Genomic DNA, 19,729 nt, shown 5'->3' on the forward strand with positions numbered 1-19,729 from the left:
CACGAAGAATTCATAACGAAAGACATTAATGACTTGAATAAAGTATCTCTACCAGCACTACCAAATGAAATGTTTTATGACACTCTTTCATTCATTATTTAATTTGGATTACTAAGGCCAATCCTATGAAAGGACATTACCAACAAAGACCAGATATCAAAATGCCCTTACAACCAAATAACTTCTGTGGAAGTGGTTCTCAATGCTTACCATGACAAATAAAAATTGGAATCCAACAATAAATCCCAGACCTAGACACCATTCCTTCAAGAAATTCCCACACTCTCGAGACAATAGCATTTGCATTATGCTACAACAACTTAAAGGATATCCAAGAAGGACAACAACAACATATTCTTGTAATCACCGGCCGGCCTCATCCGTTACACACTCTCTACACGTACTATTTTCTTCATCTGCTCAACATTCCCACGATTCAAAACACTGGCTGTCACCTAGAAAATTTCCAAACAACCAGCTAACATTTTAGGGGTGGTTTCAACCTTGCATGAGTAAGAATCAAAAATTCCAACTACCTTGTGTGTCTACGCCGGGGTATAAAAGGACGATCGTGGCAGTAACTAGACATCATTCTCATTACAACCTTCAAGAGAAACACATCTCTCAAATCAACACCACACACAAAAAATGGCACCTCAAATGGAATCTGTCTCCAAGACTCAACATTACCTCAAAATCAAGAAACCCCAACTGGAACGTGAACGACGTGCTCGCATCAACAAGTGCCTGGATAGCCTAAAAGAATTGGTTGCCGAATTCCAGGGCAATGACTCTATTTTGCACATGGATAAAGCTGAAATGTTGGAAAATGCAGTTAACTTCATTAAGACTCAAGTACGCAAATCAAAGTGCCCTCCTCAAGTGCCTATGGATTCATTCCGCCATGGTTATATTAATGCTGTCAACGAAGTATCCCGTGTCATGGCTGCCACCCCCGGCATGAATGTCCAATTGGGCAAGGCTGTTATGATCCATTTGGGCTGTGAATACAATCGTTTGTCAGAGATTCCTGCACCAGTTGAAAATACCGAAGTGTGCTCAGCTCCCATGTCACCAGCATCATCCGGTTATCACAGTGATGAGGATATTTCACCAGCCGCCTCACCTGCTCCCTCTACTTCTGTTTGGCGTCCTTGGTAGATATTTAAAATTTAACTACCTTTGGAATTTGAAATCAAGAGCTTTAATGACAATATTGAACTACTGCAATGCTGTGATATCCATCCAATCTTCAACTGTGATAATCGAACATTAGATTTAAGATAGAATTAAAAAATAGCAAAAAATAACTAAAAGCTTTATAATTTGTTTAACAAATTGAACTCTAATTTTAAAATACAAAACAAAATATTTACAAAAGAAAATTTAATTTTTTTATTTCTCCTAAACGCTACGAGGGGTTTAAAACTGATCAATTCAAGAGATCAGTTTATTTTTAGAAAAAATGAAATGGGATTCTATTAGGACTCTATAAGTATTTTCATATGATTACAAATATAAAATTAAAATTATTGACATCGATAAAGAAAACTGGTCAGATACATATTTTAAAATTGGCCAGGTGACTCCAATATCGAAAAATCTGCAATCGAAGTTTTTGAATATTATTCATGCCTGCACGAAAGTCCACCACAGATCCATGTCAATTTCATGATTATCGAATGTAATGAATCCGTAAAGCGAGAGGAGGCTTTAAAGCCTCCTTCTCTAGGACCTCTTGAATTTTTTAAGATCGATGAAAATAAACATTATTTGTTTTTTAGATAATAGCTGCGAAAGGCAAGGATAACACATTTAAGGGGGTACTCTAGTAGAAATTTAGCATATCCTCAATATAAGCAGTGGTTGTCAAGTTTTTTTCATGAATGCTTCGAATGTGTGAACCCGGATCAACGTCTATTACTACTATATGTAACAACTATTCTTCATAATATTTACTTCTACTTATTTTTTAAGCAGGCAGTTTTATTTTTATTGGTGACTCTGCTGATATGAGCATATGATCTCCTGTGAAGGCAGAAATGCATTTCAAAACCATTTCGCAGTGAGCCCATTTTATTATAAATTAATTGTTCACTAAAATATTTGCTCAAAAAATGTCTCAATGCCATCAACTCTAAATTGAATTATTTTCTTAAATAAGCTTTCGACCCCAAAAATGGTCCTGCTTCGATCTTGCAGCTTCAATTGTACAAAGATTATCATATTTAGCCTAGGAGCTGATATTCTACTACCCTTAAAATATACTTCTTCACTTTCGAGGTAATAGTAGATTAATATATATGATTCAGTGTGGCTAAGCCAAAATGGGGCAAAATTACAAAATTCAAAGATTCTAAGAATTTCGACAGATACTCATAAACTACTCATTGTCTTGAATATGGAGGAGCATGTCAACGACTATAAGGAATTTTAAAACATCAGGACTCTATAGAATTGGAAAAGGCCATGTTTTCGAACTTCAAAAATGATAATCACAACAAACTAATGTGATCAAGAGTGTACGGGACAAGTTTTGATAAAGACCCAAATACCTTAACTCCCATTTCATACTTCGCTCAAAACTTCCCATTTCATCTTCTGAGATTTTTCAATCAAAAACCTTGTTGTGTTACAAAAAAAAAAAAAAAAAACAAAAAAAAAAAAGACTGAAAATTTCTTTTGAAAAATATATTTTGTTTCCTATTTTATAATTAGAGTTTAATTTGTTTAACAAATTTTAAAGCTTTTAGTTCTCTTTTTCTACTCCTTAATACTATCTTAAATCTAATGTTTGATTATCACAGTTGAAGGTTGGATGGATATCACAGCACTGCAGTAGTCCAATATTGTCATTAAAGCTCTTGATTTCAAATTTCAAGGGTAGTTCATTTCAAATATCTACCAAGGACGCCATACAGGAGTAGAGGGAGCTGGTGAGGCGGCTGGTGAGATATCCTCATCACTGTGATAACCCGATGATGCTGGAGACATGGGAGCTGAGCACACTTCTGTATTTTTAATTGGTGTTGTGACCTCAGACAAACGATTGTATTCACAACCCAAGTGAATCATAACAGCTTTGCCCAATTGGACATTCATGCCGGGAGTGGCAGCCATGACACGGGATACTTCATTGACAGCATTCATATAACCATGGCGGAATGAATCCATAGGCACTTGAGGAGATACAGGAACTTTTGGTTGGCGCACTTGTGACTTGATGAAGCTCACTGCATTTTCCAACATTTCGGCTTTATCCATGTGTAAAATAGAGTCATTGCCCTGGAATTCGGCCACCAATTTTTTGAGGCTATCCAGGCACTTGTTGATGCGAGCACGTCTTTCACGTTCCAGTTGGGGTTTCTTGACCTTCAGGTAATGTTGAGTCTTGGAGACAAATTCCATTTGAGGAGCCATTTTTGTGTGTGGTGTTGATTTGAGAGATTTGTTTCTCTTGAAGGTTGTAATGAGAATGATGTCCAATTTTCGGAACGATCGACCTTTTATACCCCATTGCAGACGCACAAGGTAGTTGGAATTCCTAACTGCCTTTCATGCAAGGTTGGAAACCACCCCTAAAATGTTAGCTGGTTGTTTGGAAATTTTCTAGGTGACAGCCTGTGTTTCGAATCGTGGGAACGTTGAACAGATGAAGAAAATAGTACGTGTAGAGAGTGTGTAACGGATGAGGCCGGCCGGAGGTTATTAGAACATGTTGTTGGTGTTTTCTTTCTTCGATATCCTTTAAGTTGTTGTAGCACAATGCAACTATTGCTATTGTCTTGAGAGTGTGGGAATTTCTTGAAGGAATGGTGTCTAGGTCTGGGATTTATTGTTGGATTCCGATTTTTATTTGTCATTGAGAACCACTTTCACAGAAGTTATTTGGTTGAAAGGACATTTTGATATATGGTCTTTATTGGTAATGTCGTTTCATAGCATTGGTCTTAGTAATCCATATTAAGTAAAGAATGAAAGGGTGTCATAAAACATTTCATTTGGTAGTGCTTGAAGATACTTTATTCAAGTCATTAACGTCTTTCGCCATGAATTCTTCGTGCTTTCAATTAATATATTCTAGGGAAATGGGAAATTTACAATTTCTAGTCTAAAAAAAATTGTTAAGTGGGGATTCTATTCTCCTATGCTAAGCAAGGTCTTAACTTGTGATATATGTTAGATGTAACAATGAAATATTGCTTTGTGAAATATCCTTGATCCTACATGTCCATGGAGGCATGAGAAAGGACATCATAATAACGACTTTTCAGGGATTATTTGCACATATTACAAGGCTCGAGGCTAGAGTTTTCGAAGCCTATTTATAGCATAACAACCTGGAAATCGTATCACCATAGCTATCACCAACAAATTAAATTATAGTGGTTGGTCAAGTGGAATATCATACCCGTTATATGCGGTAAAACCGAGGCTGAATTCCTGGATTCGGGATTACATATTTAATGCATCTATCATAAAACATGACATCCTATTATCAGCATTGCTTACATTGAGTGTGGCCTAGTGTTGTACTTGAGATTCGCTTTTAGAATTTCGAAGTGCTATCCTTGCCTCGGCACTTTCAGAGCTATTATGTAGCTAAAAGAAAGAGAGTTTTTCCTTGCATTTTTAGTTCTATGGCAAATGTGAGTGACTTCAGAATATTCATAGTGCGAAGGGGCTCCTTTTTTGGATTTTCAAAACCAAAATGACAAGGATTCATTGGTTTCGATATTCACGAAATTGCCACAAGGCTTAGGTGAAATTACATCCAAGAATCAACCCAAAAAATTTTAATTGTAGTTCTACCACATGACCTACTTTCAAATCTATATCTGATCTGTTTCCTTGATTGATAAATATAAAATTGGTCTCATTGTGGAAATGTATCATATGACAATACCTATTACCACCCAAAAGAGCCCCATTTCCACTTTTCGAAAAAAATATTGTTCTTTTGAGTTGATCTATTTGTGATTTGTAAGAAAAATAAAAGACTTCATAAAATTTCTGTTAATTTTTTATATTATAATTTTTTTGAATTTGTTATACAAATTTTAAAGCTTTTAGTTATTTTTTGCTATTTCTTAATTCTATCTTAAATTTAATGTTTGATTATCACAGTTGAAGGTTGGGTGGATATCACAGCATTGCAGTAGTCCATTAAAGCTCTTGATTTTAATTTCCATAGATAGGTAATTCTTGGATCTACCATGGACGCCATATAGGAGTAGAGGGAGCTGGTGATGCGGCTGGTGAAATATCCTCATCACTATGATAACCGGATGATGCTGGGGACATGGGAGCTGTATTTTCAATTGGAGTAGTTGCTTCCGACAAACGATTGTATTCACAACCCAGGTGAATCATAACAGCTTTGCCCAATTGGACACTCATGCCGGGGGTGGCAGCCATGACACGGGATACTTCATTGACAGCATTCATATAACCATGGCGGAAGGAATCCATAGGCATTTGAGGACGAGTTGTAACTTTTGGTTTGCGAACTTGAGTCTTGATGAAGTTGACTGCATTTTCTAACATTTCAGCTTTATCCATGTGTAAAATTGAGTCATTGCCCTGGAATTCGGCAACCAATTCTTTAAGGTTATCTAGGCACTTGTTGATGCGAGCACGTCGTTCACGTTCCAGTTGGGGTTTCTTGACCTTGAGGTAATGTTGAGTCTTGGAGACAAATTCCATTTGAGGAGCCATTTTTTGTGTGTTGTGTTAAGAAGTGAGAGATGTGTTTCTCTTGGAGGTTGTAATGAAAATGATGTCTAGTTACTGCCACGATCGTCCTTTTATACCCCGGCGTAGACACACAAGGTAGTTGGAATTTTGGATTCCTACTCACTGCAAGGTTGAAACAACCCCTAAAATGTTAGCTGGTTGTTTGGAAATTTTCTAGGTGATAGCCTGTGTTTTGGATCGTGGGAACGTCGAGCAGATGAAGAAAATAGTACGTGTAGAGAGTGTGTAACGGATGAGGCCAGCCGGTGATTATAATCACATGTTGTTGTTGTCCTTCTGAGATATCCTTTAAGTCGTTGTAGCATAATGCAACTGCTATTGTCCCGAGAGTGTGGGAATTTCTTGAAGGAATGGTGTTTAGGATTGGGATTTATTGTTTGATTTGTTATGTTAAATATTGTGAACTCCTTTCAGAAAGGATATTAGATTGTAAGGATATGTTGATATATTTCCTTTGTTGGTGATGATATTTCGTAGCATTCGCCTTAGTATTCCCATTTGAAATAAGGTATCAAAGTGTGCCATTAAATTCGTCATTGCGAAATTTGAGGAGATATTTTTTTCTTATTATAGAAGTTTGAGTATTTTAAAATCCTTGGGGCTGGATTCTGGTTTTCATTTCGGCATTTCTTTCCTTTACAGAAGTTTACGTTTCCCATTTGCATAGAACATGAATTGAGGCCCTAGTGCTTTATTGAATATATTCTACGATATTGGAAAATTAAATTTTCTCGCTCCTGTAAATCCTGTGGTGCCTTTCAGTATCATAGCTTTAAACATCGTTTTGTGGGTTTTGGATTCCATGGAGCTAAACAAGTCGTTTGCTCGTGATTTGTGTTAAGTCGTCAATGAAATATTGTAATGTAAAATATTCATGGACACCGTCGTATACAGGAAAGCATGGGCTATGGTTCCATAATTTTGACTTTCCAACATTTTTTTCACATAATACAAGGCTCGTCCGAAATAGTCTCAAAATTAATTTCTGACTTAATCGGTGTTTATATATCCCACAACCTAGAAATCATATAACCTGAGCTATCACCAAAGACAGGACTACGATTTTTTAGTGGTAAATCAAGATGAATATTCTACAGAATACCTGTTATATGCGGTACAAACCTTTCTTAAATTACCGGATCCGGGATTACACATTTGAAGTATAGTTGAAAAAAAAACTTGACATCTAAGATCTAGCCTAACCTCAATGTATGATGTGCTGATAATACATTGAGGGTAGGCTAGATCTGTACTTGGCATCCTCCTTTTTGATTTTCGAAGTTCCATCTTCGTCTATGATTTTTAAGAGCAATTATGCAGTGAAAGTTAGTTTTTTTCCATTGGATCTAAAATGCTGCGGCAGAAGAGAATCACATTAGAATATTCACGGTATGCAGAGACTCCAACTTCTCGTCTTCAAGTTTTTCGGGATATTCAAAACCACATAAGACAAAAATATTTATTACTCTCGACATTTATGAAATAAGCAAAGGCTTTGGTGGAATTACTTCCATATATCAGCAATTTTCAGAATTCAAACCCTTCGATTATGGATTTTTTGGTATTGGAGCCAACTGATCCATTTTAAAATCTGTAACTAATCTGTTTTCTTTGTCGAAAATAATAATTTTGGTTTTATTTTTGAAGTTTGTACCCAGTAGTCAGTACCTATAAAATCCCTACAGAATCCCATTTCTTAATTTCTACAAACCTATTATTCTTTTGGGTTGAGCAGTATTAAACCTCCCAAATGTTAAAGAAAAATAAAAGACTTGGAAATTTTCTTTTGACAAATATTTTGTTTTATATTTTTTTAAATTAAAGTTAAATTTGTTCGACAAATTATAAAGCTTTTAGTTCTCTTTTTCGATTTCTTAATTCTATCTTAAATCTAATGTTTGATTATCACAGTTGAAGGTTGGATGGATATCACAGCATTGCAGTAGTCCCATATTGCAGTTAAAGCTCTTGATTTCAAATTCCAAAGGTAGATAATTTCTTAAATCTACCATGGACGCCATACAGGAGCAGAAGGAGCTGGTGAGGCGGCTGGTGAAATATCCTCATCACTGTGATAACCCGATGATGCAGGAGACATGGGAGCTGAGCACAATTCTGTATTTTGAACTGGCGTACTGGCCTCAGACAAACGATTGTATTCACAGCCCAAGTGAATCATAACAGCTTTGCCCAATTGGACATTCATGCCGGGGGTGGCAGCCATGACACGGGATACTTCATTGACAGCATTCATATAACCATGACGGAAAGAATCCATAGGCACTTGTGGAGCCGCAGGAACTTTTGGTTTGCGTACTTGTGACTTGATGAAGCTCACTGCAGTTTCCAACATCTCGGCTTTATCCATGTGTAAAATTGCGTCATTGCCCTGGAACTCGGCAACCAATTCTTTGAGGCTATCCAGACACTTGTTGATGCGAGCACGTCGTTCACGTTCCAGTTGGGGTTTCTTGACCTTGAGGTAATGTTGAGTCTTGGAGACAAATTCCATTTGAGGAGCCATTTTTGTGTGTGGTGTTGATTTGAGAGATGTGTTTCTCTTGGAAGTTGTAATGCGAATGATGTCTAGCTACTGCCACGAACGACCTTTTATACCCCGTCGCAGACGCACAAGGTAGTTGGAATTCCTAACTGCCTTTCATGCAAGGTTGAAAACAACCCCTAAAATGTTAGCTGGTTGTTTGGAAATTTTCTCCGTGACAGCCTGTGTTTTGGATCGTGGGAACTCACGTCGAGCAGATGAATAAAATAGTACGTGCAGGGAGTGTGTAACAATTGAGGTAGGTGGTTATTGGAATTGTTGTTGTTGTTACACTTCCTTCATATCCTTTAAGATAGTATAGGACAATGCCATTGCCTTTGTCGTTGAAGTGTGGGAATTTTTAAAATGTTTGGTGTTTCGGAATGTTGGGTATTTAATTTTTATTTGATTCGATTATTACAGCTCATGATATTGTTGGTATTACCAATGATCTTTAGTATATTGTTGTAGTGAATCCTTAAGATGGTGATGGAGGGTTAATATCCTGAGAAAAGACAATGTTTAAAACAACATCACAAAATTTCACAAATTCAATGTCAACACAATTTTATTCCGGGCATGCTACAGCTCCTTGTGCCAGAGTACTCCAACAAAAGACAGACTTCTAAGTTTTGGTAAACATTTAATTATGACTTGATGCCGTCAAAAAGTGTCTCATCGTTAGGCCAGGTTTGGTAGTCTCATGTCTCTCTGTACAGAATCAATTTCAGGATACTCGCTGTCGACATTACGGAGTCGCTCTATTTATGTAGCTGGTGTATCCAATTTGGTCATAGCATATCGCAATATTTCTGAAAAAAATAAGATTGCGTTTAAAATTTTTCCAAGACCATCTGGTTTTAAGGACCTCCTGACGAGAAATATGCTGGATTTTTCTGACCAAATATATTGTGTATTTTTCATGGATTTTCTGACCAAAAGACGTCCTGGAAAATATCCTGTATTTTTTTAGAGAGACCTTTTATCTTATATCGTGGATCCCCATGTGAAAAATAATGGTTTATTTTTTTTTTTTTTTTTTGAATATCGTGAGGGTTAAATTTCTTGAAACGACATTTTTCAAAGACGTCATGGCCGAACACTAGAAAGGGTATATATTATTTGATACGGCCAAAGCATGCCTCATCGAAATAACGGTTTTAGACCCTAGGTCTCTTTGGACCAAATTCGTTTCAAGGCATTTGGAGAGATCTAGCGATGTCCGTCCGTCTGTCTGTCTGCTGGCTGGTGCGTACCATAACTCTCGAAGGGAATATTCGATGTGGTCCAAACTTGTTTCATCATAATATGATTACTAAACTTAGATTGAGTTCGTAGATGGGCAATATCGGTCCACTCCTTCGGGTGTCTTCCCCACAAAAGCTCAACATTTAAAAAAAAAAAGTTTTACTGCATAGAAAGAGAAAGAATAATCCGATTTCGTTCCAACTTTGCAAATCCTAATATTTGCATCAGCGCTAGGTCGGGTGTGAAAATTCACAATATCTTTCCCCTCCAAAAAAAAAAAAATCACATATCCCAATATTTTTATAAACCCAAGATATGGTGTTAAGATGGAATATATCGGTCTACTCCTTCTGGTGCCTCCCCATTCAAAGTTTTGAATAACCAAAACGGTTATAAAATCCGAAATAAGCATCCTATTCTCTTCATATTTCACACAACTCATTATTTCTACTAACACAAGGTTTGCTGTGATGATGGGATATATGGGTCCACTCCTTCTGGCCTTCTGGTACCTCCTCCACAAAGGGTTAACATTTTGAATATCCACGAAGCTCATAAAACACGAAATTAACATCGGATTCCATTCAGATTTGGTACATCTCAATATTTCCATCAACACAAGATCTGTTATGAAGATGGTAGAGATCGGATCATTTATTCTGGTACCTCCCCACAGAGGGTCAAAATTTTGAATATCCATGAGTTCATAAAACGCAAAACTAATATACGGTTCCATTTAGACTTCGTACATCTCAATATTTCCATCAAGACAAGATCTGTTATGAAGATGGTGGATGTCGAACCATTTCTTCTGGTACCTCTGCTACAAAGGGTCAACATTTTAAATAATCATGATGCTCATAAAAGGCGAATAAGCATTCAATTCTCTTCAAATTTCACACATCCCAATATTTCTACTAACACAGGATCTGCAATGAAGGTGGGATATATAGGCGATTTCAAAAGTTCTACTTTCTTAGGATCTGATATGAAAATGATAGCTGTCGACCCAACCCTCATGGTACCTCTGTCCTAAAGGGTCATAATTTTCAATACTTATGTCTCCCATAACTTGCGAAAGAAGTCAGTGATTTTTTTTCAAAATTTATGGAATTTGTCGACCCATTCTTTCTAGAACCTCCCCCACAAAAAGTTTAAAATTTTAATAACAATTGTTCGCATGATATTTGCTCGAATATATATACAATATATATCTAATACATTACACTTTTCAACGTTTCTCATATCCCAAATCTATTTGATACGAAGTGGACAATATTGGCCCACTCATTGGCAGAGGGTATTCATCGATCGGCATAACCGACGTATACTTTTTAACTTTTAATTTTAGAATTTTTATAACTTTTTTGAAACCAAATTCATGTATATTAAAGAAAAGATTTAAGGGACCTCCAGGCCAAGCATGGTGGATTTTTAACGATTTTTTAATGAAATTTTAGGATCCTTTTACCAAAATTTTAATTTTTTATTGACTTCCGAAGGAAAACTTTTATAGAAAAAATTAAAGGTCGTATTGACTAAAAAATATTTATTTTTTAAGGAAAATTGTTGAGGGCCTCATGGTAAAAATTCGTTGTTTTCCACGATTTTAAGGACTTCTTGCCCGAAAATTGTAGAATATTTCTTAGGGCTTCCTCCAACCAAAGAATGGTGATTCTGATGCCATTCGTAATTGAATGACAAAAGAGTCACCATTCTTGGCCAATATTTTTTTTTTTTTTTTGTTTTATTAAAATTATTTTTCCAGGTTTTACTGTTTGTGTATAGTCCAAAACCATACCCGTATCAACAAAAGAAATCTATAGAATTTTTCTTTCAAAATTTTTAATTATATTTTTTGTTAAATTATATTTTCTTAAACAATATTAAAGCTTTTGTGGTTGTTGTTTTTTTTTTCTTCTTACAAATTATCTTAAAACTAAGTAATTGGTTATCACAGTGGAACATATATCGCAGTCTTCTTCTCGTAGGTTATTCAAATTAAAGCTTTCGATTTCTTTTCAAAAAGTTACAAGGTTTTTCAGCTTCTGTCCTTACCAAGGACGCCAAACGGAGGTGGCTGCTGCAGATGATTCCTCACCATCGTCACTGTGATAACCCGATGAAGCTGGTGACATGGGAGCCGAGCAGGATTCTTCTTCCACCATCTCCTTTTGTTGGCAAATAGCTGACATTTGCAATAGACGATTGTATTCACTGCCCAAATGTACCATAACAGCCTTGCCAGTTTGTACATCCATGCCGGCAGTGGCAGCCATGACACGGGAAACTTCATTGACAGCATTCATGTAACCGTGGCGGAAAGAATCCATTGGCATTGTCACAGTAAAGTTCGTCGCATTCGCCTGCTTAACTTGTTTCTTCATAAAAGCCACAGCTGACTCAAGCATTTCGGCCTTGTCCATGCGCATAATTGAATCATCACCCTGGAATTCGGCCACCAATTCTTTGAGAGTATCCAAACACTTGTTAATGCGTGCACGTCTTTGCCGCTCCAGCAGAGGTTTCTTGACTTTGAGGTAATGTTGCGTCTTGGAAACGTATTCCATTTGTGGAGCCATTTTTTGTTGATTTTTTATTTTTTAATTTGGAGTTGTGTCTTATTTGTGAGTTACAATGAGAATGATAACTGATTGCTGCACTGGTCGGCTATTTATACTCTGCCGGCTTAGTTGGACAAAATCTGAGCTGCTCATTGGAGTTGATTGGTTTGGCAGAGAGAGTGTGAGAATGAATAGAAACGAACGTGTACAGCACACGCAAAATACAACCCTTACCACTGGATATTTTGTGAGTGCATTTGCTGGTCGATAGTAGGAAAGTAACATAGATCGTATCAGAGGAAGGTATGGTTTTGATTTTGGAGGCGAAAAGAGTTTTTATCCACAAGTGTTCCAATCAAATAGGCGCGTGTTTGAAGCAAGCTTTATGTCGCAGAATACAATTTAAGGAAGTAATTGCCTTCGTGCCATCCATGTTGGTTTTTGTAAGAATAATTTGGAAGGACCCTCTGAGAAAGATTTTGGGGTTTTAAGAAAAATTAAAAAAAACTTTTAATCAAGAGCCGTACACATATTTTCAGAACGACCTCCTTCTTCACTAAGCTAGCAAGTTCCCACTACTTCGTCCAACTTAAAATTTCAGATTCGTACCAATTTTTTCCTTTTTCGGATATAATAATAAGAAAATGTTAACCTTTTATATCAAAAAGTCTTCAAAATCGTTCATTTGAAGGAGGAAAGTAGTAAATCCATTGTACAATGGATTACAACTTTTTTTCTAGACCCCCAACTGAGATCCGAAATTGGTACCATTTAGTACTTTTCGAAAAATTATAGTACGCATTTGCAAAACCATCAGATAGGAACAGAGACCTTAATATCAAATTTCGGGATTCCAGCTCAATTTCAGGATTTTAGCTCTATCCCTTCACCGAATAGCAAATTTAGTACTATTTAGTACTTTTCGTACAATTATAGTACACATGTCTAAAACTACCTTGATATCTTAATTACAGATAACAACGGAGATCTCAATACCAAATTTTAGGATTCCAGTCCTATTCCTTTTCCCAATACCAAGTTTATTGCCACTTAGTACTTTTCGTACAAATATGGGACGTATTTCCAAATCCACCTCCATAGCTTAAACACAGACATTGGCAGGATTGCGGTTCTATTCCTTATCCTTATCGTAAAACGTTTCAAAACCACCTCTTTATTATAAACCTTCTACTACAGGACCAAAATACACAATTTCAAAATTACACCTTTGTTTCGTTCACTCTACACCAAATTTCGTACCATTTAGTACAATTCGCACACTTAGTACACTTTTTCAAAACCACCTTCATATATCAAACTTAATTTCAAATTTAGATTTCTATACCAACTTTTTAAGATTTTGGCTCTGTCCGTTCTATTTATACAAAATGGTACCATTTTATATGTTAGCACGTTTTTCGAAATTTTCGACTCTCATACAAAATGCCAGAATTCTAGCTCATTCTGTGTCCAATACAATACCTACGCACCAAGACTGACCCTCGTGCAAAATTTCGAGATTCTAGCTTCAGTCGTTTTGTCTGGACGTTGATTCTTATAGACTTCAACATTTGATATTTTTCTATTCACCCAACACCAAATTTAGTACCATTTAGTACAATTACTATACTAAGGGCACATTTTCAAAATTACCTCCTTATTTCCCGAAATTGAGTCTCATATATATATACAGGGAGAGATAAAAAAATTGCAACCAATTTCAGACTGCTGTCATTTCCAAGCCACTCGTCCGACAGCTGTTAAAATTATTCCAGTGACAGCTCATTATATTGTTTACGAGCGCACAAAAGCATTTTGGTGAGAATTCTCCAGAAAAAAAATTATTCGTGATGGAATTCAAGCGTGATAGTGTGATTTCTTTATATTTGGCTGGAAAACCACAACTGGCTAACGTTAGAGCTCTCCAGTATTTAAATGTGAATAAATTTTTGTGTCTCGTACCATTGCTCGCTACCGTGATACTGGTAGCGTAGCCCGACGTCAAGGGAGTGGACGGAAGAAAAAAGCAACATAAGCAGAAATGGTTCGAAAAGTAAAGAATTGAATTGATCGAAACCCGCTTCGCAGTGGCCGAAAAATGGCTCGTGAGCTGAACATGTAGCAAAATTCCATTGGGCAAATATTGAAAAATGAGCTCGGGGTGAAATCATTGAAATTCCAAAAAGTGCAAGAACTTACACCGCAACCGAAAGAAAATAGACTCAAAAGAGCTAAAGTGGTGAACTGCCGCATTTGGTTTTCTCCGATGAGAAAACATTCGTTGTCCAGCAGTTTGTAAACAAACATAATGATCGTGAGGTCAGCTGAAAATGTGCACCTTGGTTGGCCACCAGAACTCTAGCGCCGGCCATGGTGTTGGTGTGGGCCGCCATAACAGCCAATGGTCGCTCTTCGTTCGTATTAATAGACCGTGGCATCGGAATAAATGCCGAATATTATCGCCAACAAATATTCTGGAGGGTGTATTAAAGCCTTGAGCACGCAAACATTTTGGCCGCAGAACAGGACTCAGCACCATCGCACTCAGCACGCGCAACCCAAGAATGGTTACATAATGAGGTTCCTCGCTTCATTTCCAGCGCATAATGGCACCCAAAATCTTCGGATACCAATCCGTTGGACTATTGTGTCTAGAGTACATATTTTGGAAAGCAAGGTTGGCATTTCACAAAAACCAAAGTGTCGATTACCTTAAGCAAGCGCTTCGCCGGGAATGGGCCAAAATACCGCAGAGCAAGATTCGGACAACGTCTGACGGTTTCATTGACTGTTTGAAGGCCATAATTCGTGCCAAAGGTGACCAATTCGAACAAATCTAAACGTATTCTAAAATTTAATGCTATTTCCGACATTTTTCGCTTTCAATTAAAAGAAAAAAATAAGACAAAAAATGTAAAAATTATGGCGTTTGACTTTGTTGCACCCTGTAGAGAGTCAGTACCAGTCAAATGGACAGACATTCTTAGGTCGACTCCAAATGTCCTGAAGGTGTTTCTTCCAAAGTGTCATTATTTCGATGAGGGACGTTTTGGTCCTGTCAATGTGTATAAAAATATTACGATGTGTAACAATTGGATAAAATCAGAGATTCTTCTCGAAGGTACCAATTAGCCATGCAGAAGATGGAAAGAAGGACGTTAAATTGTGATATCCAAGCCATTTAACGTCTTTCATTCCGTCTTCGGCATGGCTAACTTAAACCTTTGAGAAAAGTATCAGATTCTATCCAATAGTTACACATCGTAATATTTTCAAAGAGACATGAAGCCAAAACCCGTTGTTTCCTTGGGATATATTTTGGCCTCATCAGATTTTATACGTGTTCTGCCTTATCATAGGCTATGGGTGTCAAAATGGACAATTTCGATGAAACTCCAATGGCATGATTTTGAAGAGGTCCTATTTTTTCAATAAAATTATTTTTCCTCCCAGACATTTTCCTTCCATTCTCTCCTAAAACTACTATACGTCCTACTGTACTTGCCACAGCCAATACATTGCAGAGCGTGCTCTAAGCCCAACACTGCGCTGCACACAAAGCCATTATTGCTTCGTTCAACGGGAGAGCGTGTGCCTGGAATGAGCAAACTGACATGAATGAAACGAGAGCGTGTGAGAGACATGCGTTGCGAGAGTGCTGGCCAGAGTACGTGTTTAGAATGCGATTCTTATTCGATTGGGTGAACGTGAGAAAACCATGGGGCACGGCATGTGCTCTTTTCTGAAAAAGAGTTTTGAACTCCACACTCCTGGGGGCTTAAAATAATTGACCGGTTCACAAACTTGCTAACCAACCAGTTGGGACTGAGATGTTTGTTGCCACATCCGGGAGAGTAGAAGTTAAGGTGAGTTTTGTGAAATGAATGAATCGCTTGGTTGGTTTGGTTGGTTGGTGCGTAACAGCAGTAGGCTTTATGGGACATGTGGTAAGCGGTAACACCATCTCATCATCCACGATGATGATGAGGATGAAGATGATGACGACGACGATCGTGGTAGTCGTTGTTGAGGTCAGTAAGACTGAATGAGTGCTGCTGGTTGCTTGCCTTGCTGACTTCATTCATTTGCTGAAGACCAAATACCCCCTCCCCACTCTCTCACATCTCTGTTACTTGGTAGCCAGTTTGTGCCCATGACAAGCTCGTGTCTGTTGTGGGGCTTAAAGTTGCACTGCCACCAACCACCATCATCAGCATGATCAGCCGCATACTGCCACAGATGTTGTTGTTATACTTGGGGTTGTTGTTGCAAGCATCCATACATGTTGTCTACATGCAAGGGGGCTCCCAACTTATTTTTTGATGGCTCTTATTAGAGATAAGCAAATACACACACGCACACCAAACACATATTTATGCTGATGCGCGATGTTAAGAAGCAGGAAAAAATAAAAATGGGCAGGTGTTCTCATCGCGTGGGAAACGTACGACAAAATTGTTTCTCACGTTTCTGAAAGACAAGCCAGCCATCATCATCAGCGTTGTCATGATCATCATCAACGGCAACAGCAGTCCAAGTAGAATTACTTTCGTTATGGTTGCTTGTCGTAGGCTGGATGGATAGCTGGCTGGATGGCTGCTTGACGAACTAACCGACTGACTGGTCTGATTATGAGCCACATTTATGTCTGTCTGATTGCCTTCATATTCTCTCCTGCTAATGGCTGGGCGATTACTGCTCTTGATATCCTTTCCTTTGCCAACATCCTTTTTGGGCCATAAGGCTAAGAGAATTTTCTCGTGGGTTTCACAAAAGAAAACCAAATTTTCGAACTGTGGGGAAAATCTTTTTCCCATCACCAAAAAAATTTCAATGCCTCAATTATTTATCTTCTCTCAAAACAAAAAAGGATCAGGATGTTTTCCTTTAAGAAAATTGCTCTAACAATGATTTTTAATGTTCTTTGTCTGTCCGCCCATATATATCTTCCGAGTTGTGCAAGGATCAGACGTTAAAACCTGCTACCTGCTCAGCGAGACAATTGGCATCCTTGCCATGGATTTTTGTTGTTGCTGCTGGTGTTGGCTGGCGACCTCAAAAAAACATTCCCACACTTTACAATTTCCTTTGATTTTTCTTATCCTGGGCGCTCTCTCACTCTCCGTGAGATAGAGATGAACTCTTGTTTACAAGACCCACACGGAGAGCCTTTGCTGAGATGCTGAGCTATAAAAACCTTGGCTCTCTGGGATAACAGCATCATTTCGTTGTAGTCTTCCTTAGAAAAAACATCTCAGAAAATTTTTCCTTTTTTTGAGAAAAAAGAAAAATAAACGAAAACGTACAGTTCCTCACAAAAACAAAGAAAACAACAACAAAACACCCAAAAATGGCTCCTCAAACAGAATTCGTTTCCAAAACCCAACACTACCTCAAAGTGAAAAAACCCTTGCTGGAGCGCCAAAGACGGGCCCGCATGAACAAGTGTTTGGATGCCCTCAAAGAATTGGTTGCCGAATTCCAGGGCAATGATGCCATTCTCCGCATGGACAAAGCTGAGATGCTGGAATCCGCCTTGGAATTTATGAAGACTCAGGTGAAAGTACAAGAAAAACCACAGACTCCTAATTTTCCTGCAATGGTGCCCATAGACAGTTTCCGTCATGGCTACATGAATGCCGTCAATGAAGTGTCTCGCGTTATGGCCGGTACTCCTGGTATCAACATCAACATTGGCAAGGCCGTAATGACCCATTTGGGTGCCGAATTTAATCGTTTGCTGCAACAAAACTCAGTGCCTGTGGTTAAGGATGAGCTGGCCAACAAAGTCAACGAAAAGGCCCCCATGAGCCCAGCCTCCTCGGGTTATTGCAGTGACAATGAGGAACAGCAATCCTCACAAGGATCTCCCAACAGCACCACCTCCAACAACTCTATGTGGCGTCCTTGGTAATCGAAAGTATCCTGAATTTAGTTTTAGTTAAAAAAATTGCAACTTAACAGCTTTAAACGCAACATAATATTGTGTCTTCCCCCCAACAAACCCCCCTTACCCCTTACATTTGTAGAAATTATATAATTCTCTGTTAGGAGTTTTATTCTCTCTGTGATAGAAACAAAACAAAAAAATCAACAAACTTGGCTTTATTAGGATTTTTAGTAACTTTGCCTTTAATAATTTTTAACTTTCGTATTTAAGAAAAAAAATGATATTGTATTTTTACTTCAACAATTTTTATAATTTGTATTTTAGAAATACCAATTTAAATTTTATTTTTAATTGTCCAACTCAAAAGCTTTAACAAATTGTGTTTTTCTAGGTTAGGTAGTACATAATTATTAGTCTGTAAACTAGTTTTAAGAACGAAAAAATATTTAAAAAATATAAACATTTTATTTGAAATCTAAAATCTGTGGTTTTTTAATTTTTTTCTTCAAAACAAAATTTTTCAATTTTTGTTTCCAATTTTTCAAAATTTCTAGCTCAGCATCATCATCAGCATTAGCATCATTTCTGTACTTCTCCTGCTGCACTTGTCAGCATAATGTTGTTCCACATCTCAAAATTTGTTTTTGGGGTGTCAGACTGTACCTGTTTGGGCTTCCTCTCTGGTCATCTTTTATGTTTTGGGGTGGATGCCATGAGTTGCATGAAATCTCAGCTACCTGCCTTTCGTTCCCTATTGTGTTGAGATTTTTGTTTCGTAGGGGTTGGGCTTGAATTTCGGCTTGTCATGAACACTTGTTGTCTTCTATGGCTATTCATTTTTGAGGGAAATAAAAGTACAGGTTCACAGAAGAATCTGGAATGGAATATCATCCATTCAAACATAAAAATACAGTTTTTTGGGTAATGATCTCATATTGGATGAGGGAAAAATTAAAGATTCCTTGATAAAACCCTGCATTGCTACGTGGGGAGAGCTGAAAACTTTATTTTAGATCAAAATATGTCATTTACCGGTGGACTCACCTGTGGAGCCTGAGTTTATCTACACCTTTTTCAGATGTAATTCGGAAACTAAAATTGTTTTTCGAAACATTTCAGTCGTAATTTGAGAATATAATTTGTAATTCGTAAAATTAATTCTTCTGAAATTAGAATTATTCCTTTGTAATTCGATTCATTTTATTTGTAATTCGAAAAAGCAAATATAAAGCCAAGGCAAAAAATGTTTGCAATTTTTTTGTTTCGAATTTAAAATGGAATAATTCGAATTTCAGAAGAATTAATTCGAATAAAAAATTCTGTTCGAATACGGAATGCAATAATTCGCAATTAAAATGGATTGTTACGAATTGCAAAGGGAATTCTCGAATTCCAAATAAAATTTTTCGAATTACATCTGTATGTGCAATCGTCCTTTCGGTCTCCGTTTTCTCTATAACCAGCGACGCAAAGTGATTCAGACTTCGACTTTTCTGGAAAAAATCACAATTTTTATACCCCCCTCCATAAGATTGAAATTCTATTAGGTTTATAATTCTGTTTGCAACCCCTCGAAATATTTGTTGCAGACACCATAAAGGACATATACTCCTGATCAGTATAAAAACGTAAGTCGATTTATCGATGTCCGTCAGTTGATATCAGGATAGACCTTACAATTTCCTAGACAAATTAATGAAATTTGGCAAGGATGTTTATCATACTCCT

General features: G+C 37.3%; 6 protein-coding genes and 1 long non-coding RNA gene across 7 annotated transcripts in view; 3 read left to right on the forward strand and 4 right to left on the reverse strand.

Annotated features, from left to right (window-relative positions):
- LOC131800637 (uncharacterized) overlaps window positions 1-19,729 on the forward strand; it is a 207,739-nt gene that overhangs the window by 34,690 nt on the left and 153,320 nt on the right. The gene's annotated exons all lie outside the window — the stretch shown is intronic.
- LOC101899640 (enhancer of split m5 protein-like) lies at window positions 602-1,161 on the forward strand. The gene has a single exon (XM_005184962.3). It carries the CDS (start codon window positions 649-651, stop codon window positions 1,159-1,161), a length of 513 nt encoding a protein of 170 aa, XP_005185019.1. The 5' UTR covers window positions 602-648.
- On the reverse strand, window positions 2,893-3,465 carry LOC101899808 (enhancer of split m5 protein-like). Its single transcript, XM_005184963.3, has one exon. It carries the CDS (start codon window positions 3,418-3,420, stop codon window positions 2,902-2,904), a length of 519 nt encoding a protein of 172 aa, XP_005185020.1. The 5' UTR covers window positions 3,421-3,465; the 3' UTR covers window positions 2,893-2,901.
- LOC101899980 (enhancer of split m5 protein-like) lies at window positions 5,212-5,764 on the reverse strand. Its single transcript, XM_005184964.2, has one exon. It carries the CDS (start codon window positions 5,716-5,718, stop codon window positions 5,212-5,214), a length of 507 nt encoding a protein of 168 aa, XP_005185021.1. The 5' UTR covers window positions 5,719-5,764.
- On the reverse strand, window positions 7,537-8,332 carry LOC101900154 (enhancer of split m5 protein-like). Its single transcript, XM_005184965.3, has one exon. It carries the CDS (start codon window positions 8,279-8,281, stop codon window positions 7,763-7,765), a length of 519 nt encoding a protein of 172 aa, XP_005185022.1. The 5' UTR covers window positions 8,282-8,332; the 3' UTR covers window positions 7,537-7,762.
- On the reverse strand, window positions 11,454-12,207 carry LOC101901531 (enhancer of split m5 protein-like). The gene has a single exon (XM_005184972.4). It carries the CDS (start codon window positions 12,127-12,129, stop codon window positions 11,602-11,604), a length of 528 nt encoding a protein of 175 aa, XP_005185029.2. The 5' UTR covers window positions 12,130-12,207; the 3' UTR covers window positions 11,454-11,601.
- Window positions 17,313-18,482, forward strand: LOC101891380 (enhancer of split m5 protein-like). Its single transcript, XM_005191920.4, has one exon. It carries the CDS (start codon window positions 17,462-17,464, stop codon window positions 18,023-18,025), a length of 564 nt encoding a protein of 187 aa, XP_005191977.1. The 5' UTR covers window positions 17,313-17,461; the 3' UTR covers window positions 18,026-18,482.

The sequence above is a fragment of the Musca domestica genome, unplaced genomic scaffold (assembly GCF_030504385.1).
Source record: "Musca domestica strain aabys unplaced genomic scaffold, Musca_domestica.polishedcontigs.V.1.1 12, whole genome shotgun sequence".
NCBI classification, from domain to species: domain Eukaryota; kingdom Metazoa; phylum Arthropoda; class Insecta; order Diptera; family Muscidae; genus Musca; species Musca domestica.